This window comes from Lissotriton vulgaris, chromosome 11 (assembly GCF_964263255.1).
Source record: "Lissotriton vulgaris chromosome 11, aLisVul1.2, whole genome shotgun sequence".
NCBI classification, from domain to species: domain Eukaryota; kingdom Metazoa; phylum Chordata; class Amphibia; order Caudata; family Salamandridae; genus Lissotriton; species Lissotriton vulgaris.
In genome coordinates, this window is record NC_141699.1 from 511,576,588 (window position 1) to 511,603,593 (window position 27,006).

The following is a 27,006-nucleotide window of genomic DNA, read 5'->3' on the forward strand; positions in this document are numbered from 1 at the left end:
GAGTCAAGGAAGAGTTGAAGCTGAGCAATGCTTGGCAGAGATGGCACTCTGAGGTAGAGCTCGGTGTCAGCTGCATATCAATGAGTGGCAATGTCAGGCCACAGTAGAATGATTCCTAAGGCTCAGAGTTTGAAGACTGAATGCCACATTGTGTGAAACCCCACAGTCACCTGGTGGTCCTCTTTGTGTGATAAGTACTCCAATGATTGCATCTCTTAGGGTAATTGACACTGTCTCAACATATGCTCACACACCACATACTGAAAGGGGCCAGTGGACCCAAAGGAATGCTGTGTCTTTTTTTAGACTATCTCTCAGATAGTTCAGCAGATTAAATAGTTTCTCACTTGATTCACAATGATAGAACCATTAGAATACTTTGGTTGTCGTAGAGATGCATGATATCAAATGTTAATAGCAGAGTGTACAGGTAAATTAAGCTTAAACTACAGAAATATCAACATAAGTGTATAAAACGAGCTGCTCCGCTTTAATAAACTACATTATTTCAATTTGCATGTAGTAATCTGCTCGGTCTAGGTCCAGCTGCAGAGTTTAATGATTCCCATCACAGCACATTCTGGTTTCTGGCTTTTTATGTTGAGGCCTCAACAAGCACTTTAGGAGTACACTGATCTGCACATTTCTGAATGAAAGTGTATGGTGCTCAAAATACAAAAATGGATGACAGTGTCCGTGGTATGATACCATTTCCTTTCATCCCGAAGTGCATAGTAAAATATAATTAACGTTAGAAACTGCACTGCCAAAAAGAGTACAGGCATTTGCACTCTGATTTCTTTAGAAAATCTCTGAATTGGATTATGGAAGCATTACTTTTAGTTATCCCTTCACTTGTTTCTAAAACATAATCCATGACGGAAAGAAAGGCTGAATACAGTGTTACTAATGTAAACAATTTCTGTGGTCACAACAATTTTACTAGAAATAAAATATGGGTGGGGATTTAGGATTCAGGTTTTTCCTTCTCTTTCTTTTTTCCTTTTTTCAGGAATGAGGGAGTGCGAAATTTCTTTTTCTTTTTCGATGGGGATTTTGATGGAGAACCTTCTGGCGACAAAGGGCCACTGGTTACAGACTCTGTTTTGTCTTTGGTGGATTCAGTGTCCGTCCCTAAACTGGCCGGCGTCTGGTTGGAACCAATGGTGTCATCACATGTAGTCTGGCTTTCTTCTTTACCATTCTCTAGCACCGTAGTCAATGCGCTCTCTGCGGCAGTATTGGAATCAGCAGGCACCGTGGTTTCTTCAGTCTTCTGAGCACCTTCTAAATTAAAAAGAAATAATGTGAAAGTAGGAAATCTCTTATCAATGACAATTTTAAACTTCTTAGCTTGGTCATTGTAAACGACTTGTATCCAAATTCCAACATGCGCCTCAGATCCAGGTAACCAGTTACCTGCAACTGAGGCACCCAGAGGAATCCTGTACTGTGGTGTGTGTATTGTGTAAACTGTGTATTATTCTGCATGGGGTAGCCTCTTAACAGTGGTAAAATCGATGTGATATCATGGAAAGCATCAGCAACTATAAGAGCCATGTGGCACACGCAACATTCAGTCGCAAGTGGCCCACTTGAAGAACCACACTAAAAAAGACTATCCACACAGGTGAACTGTATATAAGAGGTGATGCACCCACATATTCATATCCTACCACTGTGGTTTGGGACAGTTGTGCTCATGGTTGCTGTGGAGGATGAAGCTACATACATCTGCTGAGCTGGAAACACTTGTTGGCACCACAGCTATGCAGATGAATAAGTGCTTTTTAGGTCTCGCCTAAGCCATTGCGTTAGCAATGCTTGGCGAGATATTAAGTAGGAGCTTTAAAAAAAATTCCCAAAGGCTTTTCCAGACGGATTGCCCTACAGTGCATGTGTGCGGGCGCATGCACATCGCACACCATTTGGCAGCCTGTGAACCTCTCTCCGCACTCATGCTGGTTTACAGTTCAAAGGACTTTGCTCCCCTGCCCCCCTCAGAGCTTGTTGTTTACAGACAACGCCCCAGCTGCATTTGACCCGAGGCAATGCCGAGAATTGAACCCAGTTTCTGACCTGGTTGCCGCCATGGTTTTTTTAACCCACCACATCCTTTTCCGTGCTCTGCTTTACTCAGCCCCCTGCTTCAGCCATGTCAAGTTTCCTCACTCGTGTACCTGAAGGCACTGAAGTGATTTACATGAGCACCATGTACATTATACTGACACTTAGACACACTGCACACTTACACACTGCGCACTCACACACTGTGCACTCACACACTGTGCCTCACACTACTTTCGGCCACACACACTGCACACTCACACACTGCGCACTCACACTGCACACTCACACACTGCGCACTCATACTACTTTAGGCCACACACACACTGCGGCCTCACACTACTTTAGTCCACACACACTGTGCCCTCACACTACTTTAGGCCACACACACTGCGCCCTCACACTACTTTAGGCCACACACACTGCGCTCTCACACTGCGCCCTCACACACTCTGCATCCTCACACACTCTGCACCCTCACACACTCTGCACCCTTACACACACTGCACCCTCACACACTGCACCCCTGTCCCCCCATCTGAAAGCACTGGAGTGATTTACATGAGCACCATGTACATTATACTGACACTTAGACACACTGCACACTCACACACTGCTCACTCACACACTGTGCAGTCATACACTGTGCCCTCACACTATTTTAGGCCACATACACTGCGCACTCACACACTGCGCACTCACACACAGCGCACTAAGACACTGCACACTCGCACTACTTTAGGCCAGACACACTGAGCCCACAAACAACTTTAGGCCACATACACTGCACTCAATGCAACATACAATCCAAATACCACTCAATGCCATATAATTGCACACCACACAATTACACTCTACTGAATGCAACACACACTCCACACAATACCACTCAGTGCCTTATAATTATATGCTACATAATTACACTGCACTCAATGCAACATAAACTCCAAACAATACCACTCAGTGCCACATAATTACATGCCACACAATTACACTCTACTGAATGCAACACACACTCCACCCAATACCACTCAGTGCCTTATAATTATATGCTACATAATTACAAGGCAACATACACTCCAAAAAATACCAGTCAGTGCCACATAATTACACGTCACACAATTATATGCTAAATATTTACACTGCGCTCAACGCAACATACACTCCAAATACCACTCAGTGCCACATAATTAAACACCACATAATATCACTCTACTAAATGCAATACACATTCCACACAATACCACTCAGTGCCACATACTGATATGCTACATAATTACACAGCACTCAATGCACATACACTTCAAACAATAGCACTCAGTGCCACATAAGTACATGCCACATAATTAGACTGCGCTCAACACAACATACACCCCAAATACCACTCAGTGTCACATAATTACACGCCACATAATTAGACACCACTCAATGCAACGTACACTACAAATACCACTCAGTGCCACATAATTACACGCCACATAATTACACTGCACTCAATGCAACATACACTCCAAATACCACTCAGTGCCACATAATTACATGCCACGAAATTACACTGCACTCAATGCAACATAGACTCCAAATAAAACTCAGTGCCACATAGTTACATGCCACATAATTACACTGCGCTCAATGCAACATACACTCCAAATACCACTCAGTGGCACATAATTACACTGCACTAAATGCAACATACACTCCAAATACCACTCAGTGTCACATAATTACACACCATATAATTATACTGCACTCAATGCAACATACACTCCAAATACCACTCAGTGTCACATAATAACACGCCACATATTTACACTGCACTCAATGTAACATACACTCCAAATACCACTCAGTGCCACATAATTACACGCCACATAATTACACTGCACTCAATGCAACGTACACTCCAAATACCACTCAGTGCCACATAATGACACTCTACTGAATGCAACACACACTCCACACAATACCACTCAGTGCCACATAATTATATGCTACATAAATACACTGCACTCAATGCAACATACACTCCAAACAATACCAATCAGTGCCACATAATTACAAGCCACACAATTACACTCTACTGAATGCAACATACACTCCAAATACCACTCAGTGCCACATAATTACACGCCACATGATTAAACTGCACGCAATGCAACATACACTCCAAATACCAGTCAGTGCCACATTACACGCCACATAATTACACTGCACTCAATGCAACATTAACTCCAAATACCACTTAGTGCCACATAGTTACACACGACATAATGTCACTGCACTCAATGCAATATACCCTCCAAATACGACTCAATGCCACATAATTACATGCCACATAATTACACTCTACTGAATGCAACACACACTCCACACAATACCACTCAGTGCCACATAATTATATGCTACATAATTACACTGCGCTCAACGCAACATACACTCCAAATACCACTCAGTGCCACATAATTACACACCACAGAATTACACTCTACTAAATGCAACACACACTCGACACAATACCACGCAGTGCCACATAATTATATGCTACATAATTACAATGCAACATACACTCCAAACAATACCACTCAAATACACTCTACTGAATACACCATACACTCCTCATAATACCACTCAGTGCCACATAATTATATGCTACAAAATTACACTGTGCTCAATGCAACACAGACTCCAAATACCACTTAGAGCACATAATTACACAACACATAATTACACTGCACTCAATGCAACATACACTCCAAATACCACTCAGTGCCACATAATTATATGCTACATATTTACACTGCACACAATGCAACCTACACTCCAAATACCACTCTATGCCACATAATTACACCCACATAATTACACTGCACTCAATGCATCATACACTAAAAATACCACTCAGTTCCAGATAGTTACACGCCACATATTTACACTGTACTCAATGCAAAATACACTCCAAATACCACTCAGTGCCACATAATTACACGCCGCATAACTACACTACATTCAATGCAATATACACTCCAAGCAATACCACTCAGTGCCACATAATTACACGCCACATAATTACACTCTACTGTATACAACAAACACTACAGACAATACCACTCAGTACCACATAAATAAATGCTACATAATTATACTGCGCTCAACGCAACATACACTCCAAATACCACCCAGTGCCACATAATTACATGCCACATAATTACACTGCACTCCATGCAACATACACTCCAAATACCACTCAGTGCCACATAACTACATGCCACATATATACACTGCACTCAATGCAACATACACTCCAAATACCACTCAGTGCCACATAATTACACGCCACATAATGACAATGCACTCAATGGACAATACACTCCAAATACCACTCAGTGTCACATAGTTACACGCCACATATTTACACTGCACTCAATGCAACATACACTCCAAATACCACTCAGTACCACATTGTTACATGCCACATAAGTACACTGCACTCAATGCAACCTACACTCTAAATACCACTCAGTGCCACATAATTACACGCCGCATAATTACACTACACTCAATGCAACATACACTCCAAGCAATACCACTCAGTGCCACATAATTACACCCCACATAATTACACTCTACTGTATACAACAAAAAACTCCAGACAATACCACTGAGTACCACATAATTATATGCTACATAATTACACTGCGCTCAACGCAACATACAATCCAAATACCACTCAGTGCCACATAATTACATGCCACATAATTACACTGCACTCCATGCAACATACACTCCAAATACCACTCAGTGCCACATAATTACTTGCCACATAAATACACTGCACTCAATGCAACATAAACTCCAAATACCACTCAGTGCCACATAATTACACACCACATAGTTACTCTACACTCAATGCAACATACACTCCAAATACCACTCAGTGACATATAATTACATGCCACATAAGTACCTGCGCTCAATGTAACATAAACTTCAAATACCAATCAGACCCACATAATTACATGCCACATAATTACACTGCACTCAATGCAACATACACTCCAAATACCACTCAGTGCCAAATAATTACACTGCACTAAATGCAACATACACTCCAAATACCACACAGTGCCACATAATTACATGCCACATAATTACACTGCACTCAATGCAATATACACTCCAAATACCACTCAGGGCCACATAATTACACACCACACAATTACACTCAGCTGAATACAACATACACTCCTCATAATACCACTCAGTGCCACATAATTATATGCCACATAATTACACTGCACTCAATGCAACATACACTTCAAATACCACTCAGTGCTACATAATTATATGCCACATATTTACACAGCGCTCAACGCAACATACACTCCAAATACCACTCAGTGCCACACAATTAAACGCCCCATAATTACACTGCACTCAATGCAACATACACTCCAAATACCACTCAGTGCCACATAATTACACGCCACATAATTACACTGCGCTCAATGAAACATACACTTCAAATACTACTTAGAGCCACATAATTACATGCCACATAATTACACTGCACTCAATGCAACATACACTCCAAATCCCACTCAGTGTCACGTAATTACACGTCAAATAATTTCACAGCTCTCAATGCAACATACACTGCAAATACCACTCAGAGCCACATAATTACACGCCACATAATTACACTCTACTGTATACAACAAACATTCCAGACAATACCACTCAGTACCACATAATTATATGCTACATAATTACACTGCGCTCAACGCAACATACACTCCAAATACCACTCAGTGCCACATAATTACACGCCATATAATTACACTGCGCTCAATGAAACATACACTTCAAATACCACTTAGAGCCACATAATTACATGCCACATAATTACACTGCACTACATGCAGCATACACTCCAAATACCACTCAGTGCCACACAATTACATGCCACATAATTACACTGCACTCAATGCAACATACACTCCAAATGCCACACAGTGCCACATAATTACACGCCGCATAATTACACTACACTCAATGCAACATACACTCCAAGCAATACCACTCAGTGCCACATAATTACACGCCACATAATTACACTCTACTGTATACAACAAAAACTCCAGACAATACCAGTCAGTACCACATAATTATATGTTACATAATTACACTGCGCTCAACGCAACATACACTCCAAATACCACTCAGTGCCACATAATTACACTGCACTCAATGCAACATACACTCCAAATACTACTCAATGCCACATAATTACACGCCACATAATTACACAGCACTCAATGCAACATACACTCCAAATACAACAAAGTGCCACATAATTACACGCCACATAATTACACTGCACTCAATGCAACATACACTCCAAATACCACTCAGTGCCACATAATTACACGCCACATAATTAGTCTATCTATCTATCTATCTATTAATCTATCTATCTATATATCTATATATGTATCTATTTATATATCTATCACCCTCACTATCTATCTATCTATCGCCCTCACTCTATCTATCAAGTCAAGTCAATACCACTTTATTCGATTATTTAAAATCATACAAAGTACACACAAAGATACAAAATTTCATTCATTATACTCTGTAAAAACATCATAAAGTTTTTAGAAAATCGTCATTAACAGTGTATTAAAAATTTATCAGAGGGCATACTTTAAGACCATGAGGTAGATGAAATTGTGGAGAAGAAGTAACGTATCCTCAATAGAGATTCAGTAGGAGTGATCATGGGCACAAAATATCCATACCAGCAACATTATTTATACATCTTAACTTCTTTGCACGAATAGCAGCAACCAAATAACTAGCCACATAAAAAATTACCCAGGGAGTATCAAGCAACTGTAAATATAATAAAGCAAGCCTCGCTTGGGCAATCCCCTGAACACCTTAACAGGGGTTTAACATTTTTTGACCTGCTCTCGTAATAATATCCGCAAAAGAAAGTAAAGTGCATTGTATCCTGTATAGACATATCATCGCATTTACAAAGTGCCGTATCCTCAGGCTTACTCCACCCTTCAAAAACTCCCAAAACATAATGCAATAAATTAAACCTAAATTTTGTCAATAAAATGCGGTGGAAAGGCCTTGTAACTATCTGTAAATACGGCTCTATCGATGGTGTCTTGGACAGTAAATAATGTGCACTAACAAGAGGTTTTTTAAGCTCAATCGCCTCCCTCTCCATGGCTCTATCTATCTATCGCCCTCACTCTATCTATCGCCCCTCACTCTATCTATCGCCCCTCACTCTATCAATATATCTATCTATCGCCCTCACTCTATCTATCTATCGCCCTCACTCTATCTATCGCCCCTCACTCTATCAATATATCTATCTATCGGCCTCACTATCTATTGCCCTCACTCTATCTATCTATCTATCTATCTATCTATCTATCTATCTATCTATCTATCTATCTATCTATCTATCTATCTATCTATCTATCTCCCTCACTCTATCTATCTATCTGTCTATCTATCTGTCTATCTATCTATCGCCCTCACTCTATCTATCTATCTATCTATCTATCTATCTATCTATCTATCTATCGCCCTCACTCTATCTATCGCCCTCACTCTGTCTATCGCCCCTCATTCTATCTATCTATCGCCCTCAATCTATCTATCTATCTATCTATCTATCTATCTATCTATCTATCTATCTATCTATCTATCTATCGCCTTCACTCTATCTATCCCCCTCACCCTATGCATCTATCGCCCTCACTCTATCTATCTGTCTATCTATCTATCGCCCTCCCTCTAGCTATCTATCGCCCTCCCTCTATCTATCTATCGCATCACCACAGAATCACTCAGCACCACCACCGCATCACTCAGGGGCACCACAACATCACTATGCGCTACCACAGCATCACTGAACGTCTCCACCACAATATCACTCAGCACCACCACAGCATCAATCTGTGCAACCATTCAACAACAACTGGTTCAAATATGTTCTCTCAATGTTTCAAGCTTTGTTACAAATGTCACCAAAAGATGTTAATATTTCACTTCTGTTCTTGGATTTGTAACAATAAAATACACTGAACATAATCTACACAAAAGTTATTTACAAAAGTTTAAGCTATTGCCATTATAAATTACAATAACTTTTATTTAAGTATTAATTATTTAAAAAAATTAAAAGCCATTGTTATTTGTAATATCAATATCTAAGTCACATAAATGCAACACATATTGTATTACAAATGCTATAGGTGTCCCATTTGTGAAAGTTTACTATTGGCATTGTAAATGACAAAGCTGATAATTTTGCTATTTTCAAAACCAACACGTAAATAAAAAAATTGTCATTTACAATACCAATAGCTATAACGTTCCTAATGCGAGGCCTATTGCATTGCAAATGATTGTTTAATTATGATTTGCATACATTTCAACTAGCACCCGAGGCCCTGAAAATATGTCTAGATGTGAGCATTTAAAGCTAAAAAAGAAAACCTGCAGCAGCACTTTTTTGTACCCTAAGAAGGCTCTGTATAACGTGTATATGTATGTGTGTGTGTGTCCACGGAAACACAGTGCATTACATGAGTGTCTATAGTATCAAAGTTGGAGATGGACATGGGGCAGCTCCTCCGCTCCACGGCCTTTCAGGTCGGCAAAAAAGGATAGATAAAATTATAATAACGCAATGGTATTTTCTTATTTTTCTGTGCTGATGCAGTTTTGTAGGGCGGGGCTAGGCTGGGCAGTGCTGGAGAGGAGAAGTGGCACCCACCTAAGTGTGAATGAATGTTAGGCCGGCACTCTGGGGCTGTCCAAACATTCATGCACACTTTGCATGTTCTCCACCCAGGCTGAATTACAGCCTCGTGGAAAACATGCCCAGGCTCCCCTTCCCCATCTGAGTGCCAAACCACGAGGTTAAGCCCAATCACAATGCTGCAAAGCAGCATTGTGATTGGCTATGGGGAGCTTGGGAACTTCCTGTTCAAACAGAAGCCAGGAAGAGGATGGAGAGGACGGAGAGGACTGTGGCCGGCCAGCAGGTAAATAAACTTCTTTTATTTATTTGTTTTAAACCCCCCTCCCCCGTTATCCCCCTTCTCACTGTCCCACTAATGCTTCGCAGGAGAAGCAGCGACTGAGTTAGACACTATCTTGCCATAGCCACATAAGACATGTGGTAGATAAACTTTTAAGATCATCCCAAATGAATTTGTGAACATCCAGGAGTTGCTAAGCCTACCTTAATGAATCCTGTGTGGCCTAGTGGGGCATTGCTGTGCATAGTTAGCAGAAAGAAGCTAGTGCCAACTGCGATGATTAGCTCAACAGTGCACAGTTGTCCTTCAGCTATAAAGAAAACTCACAATACCGTGGGGCCATTGGAACAATATGTTCTGGGTGTACCTCATGGCAGATACAGTTAGTATATAGTTTGTAATTTTAAGAGATTTAATTTTAATGTAATTAATAAAAGTAATTTGTAGTGTTGAAGCGGGTTGCTATATTTGTAGGGGTATAGGGTGGGAAGTTAATGAAGTAATAATGAACTAATAATTTAATTAAATATGTAAATTGTGTAACTTTTTTTGTTGCTATATTTTAGGTGCAGGCTCCTAAGTTTGTAAGGGAACAGGATGGGAAGTTAATTAAGTAATGTTTAATTATTAATGTAGTATTAATTATGTAATTGATTATTAATTATGTAAACTGTTTAATAACTTTATATTTTAGTTATATTTTAGATGTGGGATGTTGGGTTTGTAGGAATATAGGGTGGGAATTTAAGTAATAATTAACAATTATTGCTTTATTAATTAGTTAATTGATAATTATGTACATTATGTAATACTGATTCATTTTAGTTAGGGTGGGGCGTTAAGTAATAATTAACACTTATTTTTAGAATATACGGTTACTGTTTATATATGATAACGCACACAAAACACGTCATAACATAACATAGACCCCGTTCACCAGTCACCCCAGTATCCAGCATTATCTCCCACCTCCCATGTCCCAGTTCCATTGCGAGTGAACTATAAAGCTCTCGCCAGCTGCCCACATTAGCCCTACCCTGTCACTGCCCTACCTAAGTGATCCCACCGATCCCAGCCGCCCTAGACAATGTTGAATTTCCTTGGGAACCCTCTGCCTTTGTAGATCTCTTTCTCAACAAGTCTGCAGTGTTCCATACCTGTCTCCCAGTCCTGATGTTGGGGGGGGGGGGGGGGGGGGGGGGGTTACAGAGGGAAATTTTCAGATGACAGGAAAGTGGCCTTGCTGCTAGACACCCGAGGGGGAACAGAGGCAGTATGTTTAGATATTTGCCAATCCCAAAGAGAATGGAAAAATGGCAACAAAAAGATTATACAAACATTTAGCCTTGTATGCTTACTAGCATTGGGTGGGAAGGGGTATATCATAGACCACATAATGTTGAATCCTGCAAACTCAAAATTACAAGAGAAGTTATGAGTCAAACCTATTCTGAGTTTCCAGAAAGCCATTAAAATGGCCAGAGGTAGAATTAATTGATCAGTGTCTTAAGGCTGTGAATGAAAAGTTGGTAAAGTGTTAAGCTGGAAAATACACAGTTGGTGAAGAATGAGCTGAAAAAGAACAATAATGCATGTGGGCATGTGGAAAGGAAAACAATTTGTAGTAATGTAAGGAAATGGAATCTTCTAGGTTCAGTAATCATGAATATATAACCACTGCCATGTCACTGCATCTAGAAAGATACTGGTCCACGCCATGGTAACACCTCGCTTGGACTATGGCAACCTTTTATATTTGGGCGCAGCACCTACAATGCATTCAGAATGCACTGGCTAAACTAGTTCTCAGGCTCTCTAAAAGGGCCTCAGCGACTGGTGCGCTGGCTTTTCTGCACTGGCTCCACATTAGGGAGAGGGTTAAGTTCAAGGCCTTATGCGTGAGTCATCGGATCTTACAAAGAAAGGGCCCCTCATATCTTCACACTCTTCTTATACCCTATGTACCGACCAGGCATATAAGGTCCTGCGGGAAAGGCATTGTACATGTCCCCAAAGTTAAGAGAGCCAGGATGGGTGGGTGATCGTTTTGATACTTAGCTGCCCAATTGTGGAATTCGCTCCCGCAGACACTCCGTTTGGAGCACTCCGAAACGATTTTTCGGAAAGGTTTGAAGACCTACCTTTTCCCTGCGTCCTAAACCTGTGTGATAGGCGCTACTGTTTTTTACTGCCACTGCAGCGCGGGGACATACTGGCTCAGTGTAACCAGGCGCTTTATAAATGTAACTATTATTATTAACCCCTTAAGCGCTGCCGTCGACCGACGGCATCGCTACCGCCCCAGTGCTGCGAACGACCGTTAGCCGACAGGCCAGCGCTCGTTATTCGAACGTTCAGCACTGGGTGCTGAACGTTCGACGCTGCTAAGGTGTTAATATTTATTATTAGAGACTCTTGATTTCCATTCAAAATCAAGACCACCTGGTTCTGGTGCTGCTTTTGCAGATAATAATTTCTCCTCTTCAAGGCCTGTTGTCTAGTAGCACCAGAAGACTTTAATTGGCTAGAAAATGACATATGGGCCCTACAGTGTTTTTGAATGAGGAAAGCTCTCACACTCAAGGTCTCACACTCGTTGGTATCTTTTCATTAACTCCTTGTATTCTATCTAATGTGCCCACGCAGGTGGAGCACTCTGGTCACTCAGTAATAATCTTTCAATGTAAACTCTCACCCCATGCAGTGACATCTATGTCCTCTGAGAGATATAAGGAAACAGCTGTGAAACCGCCACCTGATCTGTTGAACGTTACAAACACCCTAGTGTGTGTGAACTGGGTAAATATCGTTCATCAGCAAAAGACCTTTTGAATTTTTTGTTTATATTCCTACAATGATGGAGATTAAATAAATGTTGGGATTACAAATATTATATTGAAGGCATTTTTCTAATCCCCAAAGATTTCTGAAACTAATTGAAATACAGTAAACTATCCACAATGTTTTAGAACCAGTAGGGCTACAGATTAGTTTATCACACCTTCTCTTGGTGTACATTAGTTACATCTTGACACCAGTGAAAGAGTAAATTGAGAACCTAATATTACCGCAAGGTCTGGCAATAGGGAAATGCCATTTACTCAACACATTCCAGGACCCGAATGTACAACGGCACAACTATGTTACTAAGGGTTAAAGTTTATACTGAAACATCCTAAAAGTGAGATGAAACTCCTTCATTAGAGAGACTTCCTAGGAGTTGTTTTTTAAACTTATAGAACCAAGGGTATTTAGACAAACTATTGAGTTGCAAGTATTGGGAGACAGAAATATCGGAAAAAAATATTGTGGTACAAAAATATTGTGACTGAGAAATATTTTTGTCAGTAATATCATTCTCTTCGGGTAAGTAATATCGCTGTTAACAGTATCCACGTTAATATCATTTTCAATAAAATAGTTGTAAAAAATAAAAATAAAAAATTATCTCAATGTGTTTTAGTTTTGTATTTTAATTTAATGGGTCATTATTGTTTGTATAATTGTTAATATTTTTAAATATAGTTAGTAATTTTAAGAGATTTAATTTTAATTTAATTAATAAAAGTAATTTATAGTGTTGAAGAGGGTTGCTATATTTGTAGGGGTATAGGGTGGGAAGTTAATGAAGTAATAATGAACTAATAATTTACTTTATTATTAAATATGTAAAATGTGCAATATTTTTTATGCTATATTTTAGGTGCAGGCTCCTGGGTTTGTAAGGGTACAGGATGGGAAGTTAATTAAGTAATGATTAATTATTAATGTAGCATTAATTATTTATTTAATTATTAATTATGTAAACTGTGTAATAACTTTATATTTTAGTTATATTGGGTTTGTAGGAATATAGGGAGGGAATTTAAGTAATAATTAACAATTATTGCTTTATTAATTAGTTAATTGATAAATATGTACGTTTTGTAATACTGATTCAATTTAGTTAGGGTGGGGCGTTAAGTAATAATTAACACTTTTTTTTTAGAATATACGGTTACTATTTATATATGATAACGCACACAAAATACGTCATTACATAACATAGACCACACTCAACAGTCACCAGTCACCCCAGTATCCAGCATTATCTCCCACCCCCCATGTCCCAGTTCCATTGCGATTGAACTATAAAGCTCTCGCCCGCTGCCCACATCAGTCCTACCCTACCTAAGTGATCCCCCATATCCCAGCCGCCCTAGATAATGTTGAATTTCCTCGGGAACCCTCTGCCTTTGTAAATCTCTTTTTCAACGAGTCTGTAGTGTTCCATACCTGTCTCCCAGTGCTGATGTTGTGGGGGGGTTACCTGCACTAACTTTAACTTACAACCCCGTAATGCACTTCTTATGACCTCACATATTACATCACTCATGACATGGTTAGTGACATCACTGATGACATCTCAATTGAACCTCCTATCTACTCTGAGTGTTGAGCTGCCACTACACCTCCCACCTGCTTAGCATGATCCGATGACTACTGCCTGTCCCTGCCACTTCCACTCTGTCTGTTCGAGTTCCATGCCTCTATCCCCTCCGTCATGTCCTGTATGGTTAATTTTTCTGCCACTCCCTTCTGCCCTCTATGCTCTGTTGCGCTGCAACTCCTACTCCTGCCTACCCGATGTGCTCTGCTGTGAAGCTCCTTCTCCTGCCCTCTCTTGCCTGTGTCCAGCCCCTACCCATCCCTTTTGTCCTCCATGTGCAGCTTGCTGCTCCAGCCCTGCCCCTTCCCCATGCCCTCAATTTTCAATGTGCAGGCCCCTACCCCCTCCCTTCTGCCTTGTCTGTTCTGTTCTCATGCCCCAACCACTACCCTCCTGACCTTCATTGTCTGGTATGCTGCATCTGCTCCTCCTGTCTGTACGGTATGTTCAGCTTGCTGCCCTTGCATCTTTTCCCTCTGCTCTCTGTTGTCAGCGTGCATGGTCCTGTCCCCTCCCTATTGCTTTCCATGGTCCGTTGTGCTGCACTGCTGTTCCACTTGACTAGTGTGGTGTATTGTGCTGCTGCAACCCCAATGCCTGCCTTGTAGGGTCAGTTTGGTGCCTCTGCTCATCTCCCTCCTGCCCTCTGTTATCAAAGTCCATGTCCCTACCACATTCCTCCTGCCCTCAGTGATCCAATGTACCATACTTGCTAACATTTTGAACTTTGTAAGAGGGAGATTTTGAAGGGGAAAAAATACCCAAGGAATTGATTTTCCTCATTGATTTACATTGAAAAAGAGGAGTTTATTAGCCAGGAGACAAAATCAAATCATTTTGAGCTTAAAACATCTGGGGGCATATTTACATGTTCTGGCGCATCTCTGCAAATCAGCAGGGATGTGCCAGAACAGATGCGTCATGCAGTTTCCTCCTTCCGCCACCACAGATGCGCCGCATTTACAATGCAGCGCACCATGGTGCAAGGAAGGGAAGATGCGTGACGCATCTTGTGGCGTATGGGTGGCGCATTGCTGGAGTCGCGTCGCAAGCGCGACGCAACTCCTACAATGCACAGGGGCCACCCATACTCAAAGTGGTGCATCACTCCTTACGTCTGCTTCAAGCAGGCGTAAGGATTTGACGCAGCAGCGTCGTAAAACTGACTCCGTGAAATCTTGTAGATTTCACTGCCTCAGTTTTACTGGGCTTTACTGCGAGGGAACACCCACCCTGCGACAGAACGCCCACATCAAACCTGATGCAAGTTTCATGTGGCGCAGGGTTTTACAACGTGACGCATCTGCCTAGATGCGCCACATTTTAAATTACTCTCAAAGTGGCGCATTGTTTTCGCCGCCACTGCGTCACAAAGTGGCGCAACAGCGACATAAAAGTGTCGCAAGGGGCTTGTAAATCTGCCCCAGGAGTTTCTTGCCTGAATCAGGTTTGTTGGCATGTATGCTTGTACTGCCTCTTCCTTCTGCCCTCAATAGTCTGTTATATTGCCGCAGCCTCTCTTGCCTATACTGCATGGTTGGTTTATTGCCCCTGTCCCGCTTTCCCCTACCCTCAATGGTCCGTTGTGCTGCCACTACTCCTTCTATCTGCCCAGCATGGTAAACTTGTCGACTCTGCACCCTCCTCCCTGCCCTCAATTATTCAAGTCTGTGCCCTTGACAGCTGCCTCCCCACAGTATTCTGATGAACAACAAGACTGCTAACAGTCTATATTCATTACAAAAGTGTGGCACGTCTGACTGCTTATAAAAATGAGAGGATCTTATTCCGTTAGAAATTATGGTTACTACTCTAAATAACTAAAATGAGGACATATTTTCTGAATTCTGAAATAGTGACAAAATTATTTTTTAATTATTTGCTATCTCATTATTTTTTATCCAGTTGATCACTAAATTATATGTTGCATTTAGGGGAAAAAATGTGGCCTTACGGCCAGAGCTGTGGACTTTGCACCTGAGGAACCAGATCTACTCTTCCGCATCAGCTTGACATCCTGTGCTTCTGGGCAAATCACTTAATCTCCCCATGCCAAAAACCCAAAAGGAATGTGTCCTTGTGTACTGTAACTGATGCTCTTGTAAAGCACTCCAATACCTTCGGGTCAAGTCTGCACTATATAAAACTGCAAAAAAACAATGTTATGCACACTTTTGATATTGTGTATACTTGGACTACATTTGGGTGATATTTGTGCTATATTAGGGCTCTTTTCTCTCTGGTGGCCACCTTGGGATACTCTGGGTGTTCATCAGAACACGGCAGGAAACTACTAATCACCAGGGACTTGACTGGCAGACTGCTGCTGGTGGTGAACGTGCATATTTCAGTCAACATGAAGAATATTTTAATGAAATAGAAGAGGAAGATATTTGAGAATTCACTTAAAACGTCTCCCAATTTTTATTTCTACAGACTAACCATAATTTCTCTGTCAAAATAAACCCCTCATTTTGTTCCCTTCTAAATTAAATATTTTACGTTTTATCAGTTTGAGTCAATTAAGATGGCTTCTGGTGTGCCACACTTTTGTCATAAGTAAGACTGTTAGTGCTCTTGTTGTTCTTTAGAACACTCTGGCAGGATGTAGTAGAACACACGGGAATCACCTGGCTGGCTGTTCCTGTTGAAGTATAACAGGCAGATATTTGAGACCTCACTTAAAACGTGTCCTAATTTTACCTTCTACAGCACTAACCATAATATCAATGACATGAACCCCCTCATTTTGTTCCTTTCTAAATTAAATGTTTTAGACTGTTAGCACTCTAGCTGTTCTTTAGACCAGTCTGGTAGGCTGGAGTAGAACACAAGGGAATCAACTGACAGGCTACTTCTGCTGGAAGTACATGTTTTACTGAGAGTGTCAGATTTCGTTCTCATATGGCTAAGAAACAGTGTAAATTTACATAAAATATGCTCTCCTTTTAGCTTTTGGTGTACCTTCTATAACCTTTACAGGAAAATCATGAGAAAACTGTTTTCTCTCAAACATGATTCTTGAAATCCCAGCAGAAGGTTTTTTCACAGGGTAAAATCACCTAAGCAACAAATTTATATTACATCTAAAATTCTTGTATACGTTTTCCTTTTTGTGACCCTCAACCTGCCATTCACTACAAAGCATTTCAGAGGGGAGCTATTGTGTATATTGGTCCTAAGATGGCTGCATCACTTCCTGGTTGAAGTGCTGACAGCTAATCAGATCTCACCATGAGATATGTGCTTAAGCTCCACCCAGATATACAGATTTGGATTTCCTATAATATCTCACAAACTAGTGAGTGGATTTACGCCAAATAATGAAAAGCACACTCTGCGGACCAACAGCAAGCTTTCTGCCAAATTTGGGGTAACTCCATCCAGCGGTCCGGGCTGCAGGCGTGTCTAAATACTCTATGGGAATTAACATGGGAAACACACGTTGTTTTTTTTTTAACCCCCCCCTTTGACAAATCACTGTGAAACTTGCCATGCACAACAAAATATCTGGGGCACTTTTTGGGGAACATTTTGTGAAAATTTGTCAAAAGGATCCAAAGTTATAGGCAAGTCAACGCTTTTCCAATGGTAACATGGTCCTAACTATAACTACCTACTGGCAACTACCTGAAGAAAATTTGATTATTATTATATATCTATTTGGTTAATATTTACCTACTGGCGGTTGCCAGTAGGTAGTTCTAGTTAGAACCTAGTTTCCATAGGAAAAGCGTTTTTTGATTTGCCAATGACTTTGACGCCTTTTGATGAATCTTCACTAAACTTTCAAAACTAATTATTCACTCAGGCCAGCTCCTGTCTTGAAAGTTTCGGGGTGATTCGTCAAAGGGGGGCCCAAAACATGTTTTCTTGATGTTAATTTCAATAGGAAACTTTAGATACGGCTACAGCCTGAACTGCTGAACGGAATTACACCGAATTTGGCAGAGAGAAAGCTCTTGGTCCAGAAAGCACGCTTTCCTTTAAATAGTGTAATTCAGTTCAGTAGTTTTTGAGATATTTAAAGATTTGCAGATATTGATATTTGAGGATTGTGAGATCTGATTGGCTGAGCCCTCCCAAGCACGAGCTTGCCTCAGATTGGCTGCTAACACTTCAAACCAGGAAGTATTGGCAGCCATCTTATGCTTTAAACCGAGGGAGAAGGAAAAAGGTGAAAGAGACATTGAAAAACAAAAAAAGCGGGCAGGGTAGGAACACCCTGACCCCCCAGGGGTCCCCAGACGGCCCCATCCTTTAAAAAAAACAAAAACGAATGGCCGGGCCCTGGGGGATGGGGTCCCCGGGGCCGAAATTTGCCTAAAAAATAAAATAAATAATGGCCTAGCCCCGGGGGACGGGGTCCCTGGACCCAATAGTGACCCAGGGAAGGGGGCCACGCAGCCCCCCTTCCCTAAAATAAAGGGGAAAAAAGGAGAAGGCCAGCCCCGGGAATGGGGTCCCCTGGGCCATAATTGGCCTGAGGACAGGGGTCACAAGCCCCCCTCCAAATGTATATAAAAAAAAGTCTGGCCATGCCCCGGGGGATGGGGTTTCCAGGGCCTAAATAGACCTTGTGAGGTAGAACACACGTCCCCCTTTCGATTTTGGGGGAATTTTTTTTAAATAAAAAGGGGTCAGGCCTTGGGGGATGGGATCCCCAGGGCCCCAAAAATTCTAAAAGAAGGGGAGACACACGCCCCCCTACTACAAAATATATATTTTTTAAAAGCCGGCATCTCGCCAGAGGCCCCGGCCCCTCCCTGCACCACTCTGCAAGCGCACCTCCTGGAGTGTTGTAAGTTGGGGAATTAATTCCCTTTGAATACTGATGGTCTCTGGGGCCATCTAGCCGACCAGGTACCTCCAGTAAGTGCCACAGAGCTGGATTGCAGAGAAGTGGTCCGAGGCCGTGCCCCTTTTTACACCACTCTGCAAACACGCCTTTTGGCACACTGCTGGTGGGGCGAGGAAGTCCTCTTGTGTCATGAGGACCTCAGGACACAAGTGGACTTCATCCTCCGAGCAGCAGTGAGCCAGGAGTCGTGTTTACAGAGTGGTGTAAAAGGGGCGTGGCCTAGGGCCACCTCTCTGCAATCCAGCTCTGTGACGCTTACTGGGGGTACCTGGTGGGTTAGTTGGCCTTCAGGGACCCTCAGTATTCAAGGGGAATTAATTCCCCAACTTACAATGAGCCAGGGGGTGCATTTGCAGAGTGGTGGAGGAAGGGAGCGTGGCCTGGTATGCGAAGTTAGCAGTCCTGCTGTGTGGGACTTACTGGAGGTAATAGGAGGGGCAGTTGACCCCCAAGGTTGACGTTGGGGGCAAACTACCCCTTCTATTACCTCCAGTAAATCCCACACAGTGGGATTGGTAAGTGGTGCTCGGAGGCCACACTCACCTTTCTCCACCACTTTGCAAACCTGACTGCTATGTTATAGTTAGAAATTAGCATTTAAAAAAACCTTTGAAATGCACTGAAAAAAACATAGGTTTCAGGGACGCTATAGTTAGAAATTAGCATTTAAAAAACCTTAGAAATTCACTGAAAAAACCATTGGTTTCAGGGACGTTATGATTAGAAATGAGCATTTAAAAAACCTTAAAAATTCACACAAAAAAACATAGGTTTCAGGGACATTATAGTTAGTTTGACATTTCACTCATATAAAACCAGAGAAATTCAGCTGTTATAGTTGGTAGAGCTAACTATAACTTGCGTCCCTGCAATGCACTGCTGATGATGTCACCTATTACATCACTCATGACATGCTCAGTGACATCACTCATGACATCTCAAATGACAACACTGATGACATCATCCATGTGATCATCTGATGCACATCCTCACACCCTAATAAAACCTTTCATACACCCACTCTAAAATACAGACTACCAATATCGAAACCATAGACACACCAATAGCAGTTAGTACATACCCGCTCAGTGAATCATACGTCTACATACACATCCACCCACTAACCCATACAGTCACTCATACACACAGTCATTTATCAATACAGCCACTGATATATCCACTCATACACCCATATAGACACTTCCACACTGTCACTCACCCAAAACCTACCCACACCCCCCCAAGAAGAGACGGGGCGCTGGCTCTCCCAGATTAAAAGCCAAATGGCTACTATAATACAGGGCCTGAAAGACATCCTAAGCAACCTCGCCACATTCCATAAGCTCACCTTAAACCCCCACTCGACCCCTATCATCCCCAACCATTCTCACCAAAGGCCTCTCAAGGTTTCGTGGCCCAGCTGGACCTCATCCCCCCTCCCGAACCTTATTCCAAGACTTAATAGAACTGTGGAAGCCATGTCGTCTGTTGAAGCGACTGAGCTGGCCTCCTCATACACCACCCCCTCTACGCACATCCCCCAATCCTCCATTCAGGTAATCACTGGACTCAGAAGTGATCACTCCATCCGGAAACCCACAAGACCCCCATCCTCCCTCATCAACATCCCTGCTGCCCCACTAACAAAGGAACCAAAATAAGAGACACTCCTGACCAACTGCATGCTCATAAACTGCAGGTCAGCCACTAAACATGCCACAGAGCTAGCGGAATCTATCCTCAACCATGCCATTGATATAGCCTTCATCAAAGAGACTTCGCTTAGTGACACCTCTCCTCCAATCATGGATATGCTTGTACCCCCGGGCTTCTCTATCATCAACAAAGATAGGAGAGACCGAAAAGGCGGGGGACTAGTAATCATTCACAACAACAACCTGTCTGTGACCGGAATCGACACACTCAATTACAACTCCTTCGAATGCCTAACCGCCAAAATTAACACCAGCAACAATAATCCGCTACACTGTCATCTCATATATCACCCTCCAGGCAACACCCTCACGTTTACGGAACACCTCTCAGACCTGGTCGCCCACTGCTCTCTCCGAGATAGCAACAACCTAATTCTGGGGGACCTCAACCTGCACTGGAAAGATTTAAACAGCGCACCAATCCAAAACTTGAACTAGCTATTACATAGCAACGACCTTACCCAGCACTGCGCTGAAGAAACCCACAACAAAGGAGCAATCCTGGATGCCATCATCGCCCAACATGACGTAATCACAATAGACCACATCCTACCGGTCGACTGGTCAGAGCACCACTTAATCCTATTCCGTATCTCGCATCCGATCATGCGCCAACCTCCCATCCAAGACCCCTCCACATGGACAAGAAACCTAACACAGATCAACATGGCTGATTTAGAAGAAAAAATAGCCACCCTCCTCCCTATCCCCCAGGACGGTCTCTCCACAACAGAACTCACACCCCACTACAACACAACTATGTCCTCTATCCTATACCAACTCGCCCCCCTCAAACTGAAAAATCCAGGAACATGCCCTCCAGATCCTGGCTCAACAAGGACATTAACAACGAAAGGAGGCAGCTTGGAGCCACAGAACATCTATGAAGAAAGACTCCCTCTTCTAGCCTCTGCGAGAAACTCAAAACTGCAAGAAGAAAGTACAAAACACATATCAATAATGAAAACACCAACTTTCTCTGCACCGCCCTTGACAGGGCGAACAACAGGCCAAAAGTACTCTTTAACATCATCAAGCAACAAACGTCCAAATCCTCTACAACCCCAGTCCAGGCCTCCAAAGTTCTATGCAACAACTTTGCAATCTTCTTCAGCGAAAAAACCAACAAGATCGAACTATCACTCGACATCATCCTCAATCCCGCCTCCAAAATCTCAGCTCCAGCAATCGAAATCACCTCTAGCTCGTGCCCCACGAAAGCCTGGAGAACCTACAACCCCGTACCTTAAGCTGAGATTCTCAAACTAATCTCCTCCTCCAAGCCCTCATCACACATCCTCAACCCTGTAATCTCTCAAATGACCAAAAAGCTGAAACTCCCTCGCACCACTATGGTGCGAAATTATAAACAGCTCCTTAAAAACAGGCATCATACCAGACTATCTCAAAGTCGGCCAAGTCACACCACTACTCAAAAAGCCAGGCCTAGACTCCAATGACCTGAACAACTTCAGACCGGTTTCCAATCTCCCCTTCCTAGGCAAAATCCTCGCAAAATGCGTTCTCCGTAACTGAATCAGCACATTGACAATATCAACCTGCTAGACCAACACCAATCAGGATTCAGAAAAGGCTGTAGCACTGAAACTGCGATCCTCAACATCGTCGATGATATCCTCAAATCCCTTGACACTGACCAATGCTGCCTACTCATTATCCTACACCTCTTGGCAGCCTTTGACACAGTGGATCACAATCTTCTCATCAAGGCTCTCAAAGACCGAGTAGTTACAGACAAGGTGGTCCTTCAATGGTTCTCCTCCTTTCACTGTCGCTCCCAAAGAATAAAAATCAAATCCTTTACAACCGACCTACTCCCCGTCAACAGAGGTGTCCCCAAGGTTCAGTACTCTCCCCTCAGCTGTTCAACATATACATGAAACCCCTCACAACCATTCTAAAAAAAAACAACATCCCCTTCCTCCTATATGCAGACGACATCCAGATCTACTTGGAAACCTCATCTATTAACGACATTCTAAAGAATCAACAATACTCTCAAGGAAAATTTCAACAATGGCTTGCAACAAACCACCTTGAACTCAATCAAGAAAAAAACGAAATCCTCCTCATCTCCAACAAAGATGAAAACCTGCAAATCGTAGAGTGGCTGAAAGCTATTGATGCTCTCAATGGCAATCTCACCCTGGCTAACTCGGTAAAATCACTAGGAATCACCATCGACCAGAAACTAACCATGACCAAACACATTAAGCCCTCCGCCAAGAGTGCCTTCCTTAATCTGAAGCTCCTCAACAAAATTAAACCCTTCATCCTGCCCATGGACCTCAAACAAGCCACCCAATCACGGGTTTTATCTAGACTGCACTATGGGAACGCAGTGCTCTCCGGTACAGCTCTCTCCCAATTAGCCCCACTCAAAATAACTCTCAATGCTGCTGCCAGAATGGTCACCGGAGTAAAAAAATATGACCACCTATCTCCCGCACTCAGAGAACTAAAATGGCTCCCAGTGGAAATGCATGCCAGCTTTACAACTGCCTGCCTTACTCACAAAGCCTTGCAAACAGGCAAACCGGAATACCTGGTCCTTAAGCTTAAGATAGCCGACCAGTCAAGAAACCTTAGGAGTTCCAACAACCTCTTACTAATCCCTTCGAAAAAACGCAAGCAAAATACTGTGGCACGTTCCTTTGCAGGAAACGCACACAAAATCTGGAACTCCATCCCTCTTGATATCAAGACTACTCCCTCCTTCATAAAATTCAAAAGACTCTTAAAAGACTTATACCTCAACCGTGCCTTCCCAAACTGAAATCCGAAACGCACAAGCCGGCACTCTGCAGCCACCAGGCAATTGCTCCAACACTCCCTACCTCATCCCCGTCCCCTAACCCCCTACTCTTTCCTCAACTCCCGGAGGAAGACTTAGCCCAAAACTTTGTCCACGCAGCGAGACTACCTCGGAACCGCTCTACCTCAAAGTGCCCCTCGGACGCACAGCACACTGGAACTTTTGAACACTTATGCTTACTTTTGCCTCTTTTATGTGTTTTTTTCTTCTTTTTTCCTATGTGCTGTAAAGCGCTCCGATACCTTCGGGGCTGGCTAGCGCTATATAAAACCTCTTAAATAAATAATAAAAAAAATAATTTACTCACCTATACTGTTATACACACACCACGTCACTTTTTCATACATACACGTTCTGGCTTCAACAATTAATGACATAAGCACACACTTATCCATGCAGCCACTGTCACAATCACTCACTGTTGCATATACTCACTTATATACTCCAACACTCACAAATACTGTTTTTCACATATGTAGTTACTTAAACATATACCACTAATACATCTATTCACTCACCAACACAGCTATACGTACACTCACTCACCGATACACTACCTAACACACACACTCATAAACGCATACACCCAGTGAATCACTCACTCACACATCCATGCAGGGAGTCACACACCCCACCCACACAGACACTCAGGCACCCATACAGATTCTCAGACAACCAATCCTTCTTCAATATACCTTGGCATATATAGATATAACGTTCATGACATTTTTAGAAACACTCTGTCACTGGATGAGGTCATCAGAGATGCAATTTGAGATGTCCTCAGTGATGTAATCAGAGATGCCACGGAGCATGCCATGAGTGATGTAATATGTGACGTCATCAGCAGTGCATTGCAGGGGCATGAGTTATGGTTAGCTCTACTAATTATAACAGCCGAATTTCTCTGCTTTTATACGAGTGAAATGTCCAACTAACCATAATATCCCTGAAACCTATGGTTTTTTCAGTGAATTTCTAAGGTTTTTTAAAAGCTAATTTCTAACTATAACGTCCCTAAAACCTATGTTCTTTAGTGTGTGTGTATATATATATATATATTACACACATCTCTTCCAGAAAGAAGAATTGAATACGCACTCACAAAGTACTTACGTTTTCCCTTGATTTATTTTCTCTTGGCACACCAGTTTTTCAGCACATAGCACCGACGCGTTTCGCTGTGCACACACAGCTTTCTCACGGTCAATACTGACCGAAGTAGTGGGCTCCTTCCCCGACCCTGGACTAGGCCGTCGTATATCAAGTCGTGGCAGAATCCAATTTTCATTAAAGGAAAGAGCATGAAAACGCGTTCGAGTGGTTCCTTCTGAAATTTGGATTCTGCCACGACTTGATATATGTATATATGTATATATATATAAAATATATATATGTATGTATGTATGTATATATAGATTTCATTCACCACAAACTCGCACAAAACAAACAGACGCGTTTCGGTATAGACCTTCTTCTATGTCTACCGAAGCGCCGTAAAGTCTAACTATTTAAGCGTGGTGTTTCAACATTGAAACAAAAGGAGGACTACTCAAGCCATCCCCTGACTCATACAATAGGCGCCATCTTAGACAAGGAACATCATCGTAACAGGGACATTGTGAGCTATTTTTGCTTAGATCATGTGCCCAATAATCCCAGAGGGGAGAAAGGATTTTGAGACTACATAGACTGGAGTCTAGGTATATCATTGATCTCCAGACTAAGGGGCCCATTATGATGTCGGGCGGATTGCCACCGCCAGCCTGGCAGGGGCAATCCGACCGACATCCACTCTTGATTTCCCCCCGCCATATTAGTATGGCGGGGGGACCTCGGCAGACGGAAAGACCGTCCGCCGCTTTTCCGCCCCGGTCGCCTTGCGGCCGGGGCGGAAAAGGAATAATATGGTCAGACACCGCCAGCCATATTATGATAGGCATTTTTAATAATAGGCATTTTAATAATATCAGACACCGCCAGCCATATTATGATAGGCATTTTTCAATGCCTTTCCTTGGCGGCAATGCCACCACGGAAAGAAAGGCATGCGGACTTCACTATGGGGGCTCCCTGCGGGCCCCAAGGGAGTAGGAGAGTAGGGGGGTGCACACATTTGCATAATCAAAGCGGCAGGCACCGTGCAGTGCCTGCTGCTTTGATTATGCAAATGCAAAAGTGCTTTTTAAGCATTGTGGCGGGCGGTGCTGAGAGCACCGCCCGCCACAATGCTTAACATGCAGGATGTGCCCGCCACTGTGGCGGGCACATCCTAATACCCACCCCGGGACCCCCGCCCTTATGGCAGGTGGTCCCAATCCCCGCTAGGATGACGTGTGGGCAAAGTCCGCCCGTCATCCTAATGACCCCCTAAGACTACACATGGTCGCAATAGTAGTGAGGAACTTGCTATACATTTAGGCGATAGATAACTGGTCGGTATACCTATCGGTTCCTCACTGTAGAATAATATGGATCTACTGTAACACGTGTATATATATTCATCAGCACTTTTTTGCAATGTTTTGATTTTAGATATGAAAAATGTGTAATTCTGGTTTTTGTATTTCAATGTACTTGATTCTGCTTTGAGCCCCAATTATGAATTGTGATTATGTATTTGTAAATATTTAGAGGCTGCTTTGTGTTTAACTGTTTAATTAACTGTGTGGGATATCCATGAGCCCATCCAGGGCTTTCAATGTTAAAACACCACGCCTAAATAGTTCGAGTTTACGGCGCTTCGGTAGACATAGAAGAAGGTCTTTAACGAAACACGTCTGTTTGTTTTGTGCGAGTTTGCAGTGAATAAAATCTGGTAAACAACACCTGTGAGTGCTCCTTTCTTCCTGACTGAAGTCTTGTGGGAGGAGAGTGGAGCGGCATTTGTAATACGGGAGCACCCCCATATGTGGAGCACCCGCTGGCGAGTGCACTGCGGTATTGGTGCCATGGAGCGAGTATATATATATACCGTCATTCAAAATATCTATGCGCACAACATCTGACCAATTTTGGGCTCA

At 42.5% G+C, this 27,006-nt stretch overlaps 1 protein-coding gene across 1 annotated transcript in view; it reads right to left on the minus strand.

Moving 5' to 3' along the window:
- Positions 1-467: 467 nt before the first annotated feature.
- The window catches only part of ADD2 (adducin 2), a 440,390-nt gene continuing 413,851 nt past the window's right edge, over positions 468-27,006 (minus strand). Inside the window, exon 15 of the mRNA XM_086943577.1 lies at positions 468-1,287. Within this exon, the coding sequence (XP_086799703.1) occupies positions 968-1,287 (320 nt within the window). The 3' untranslated portion in view covers positions 468-967. The remainder of the gene's footprint in view (positions 1,288-27,006) is intronic.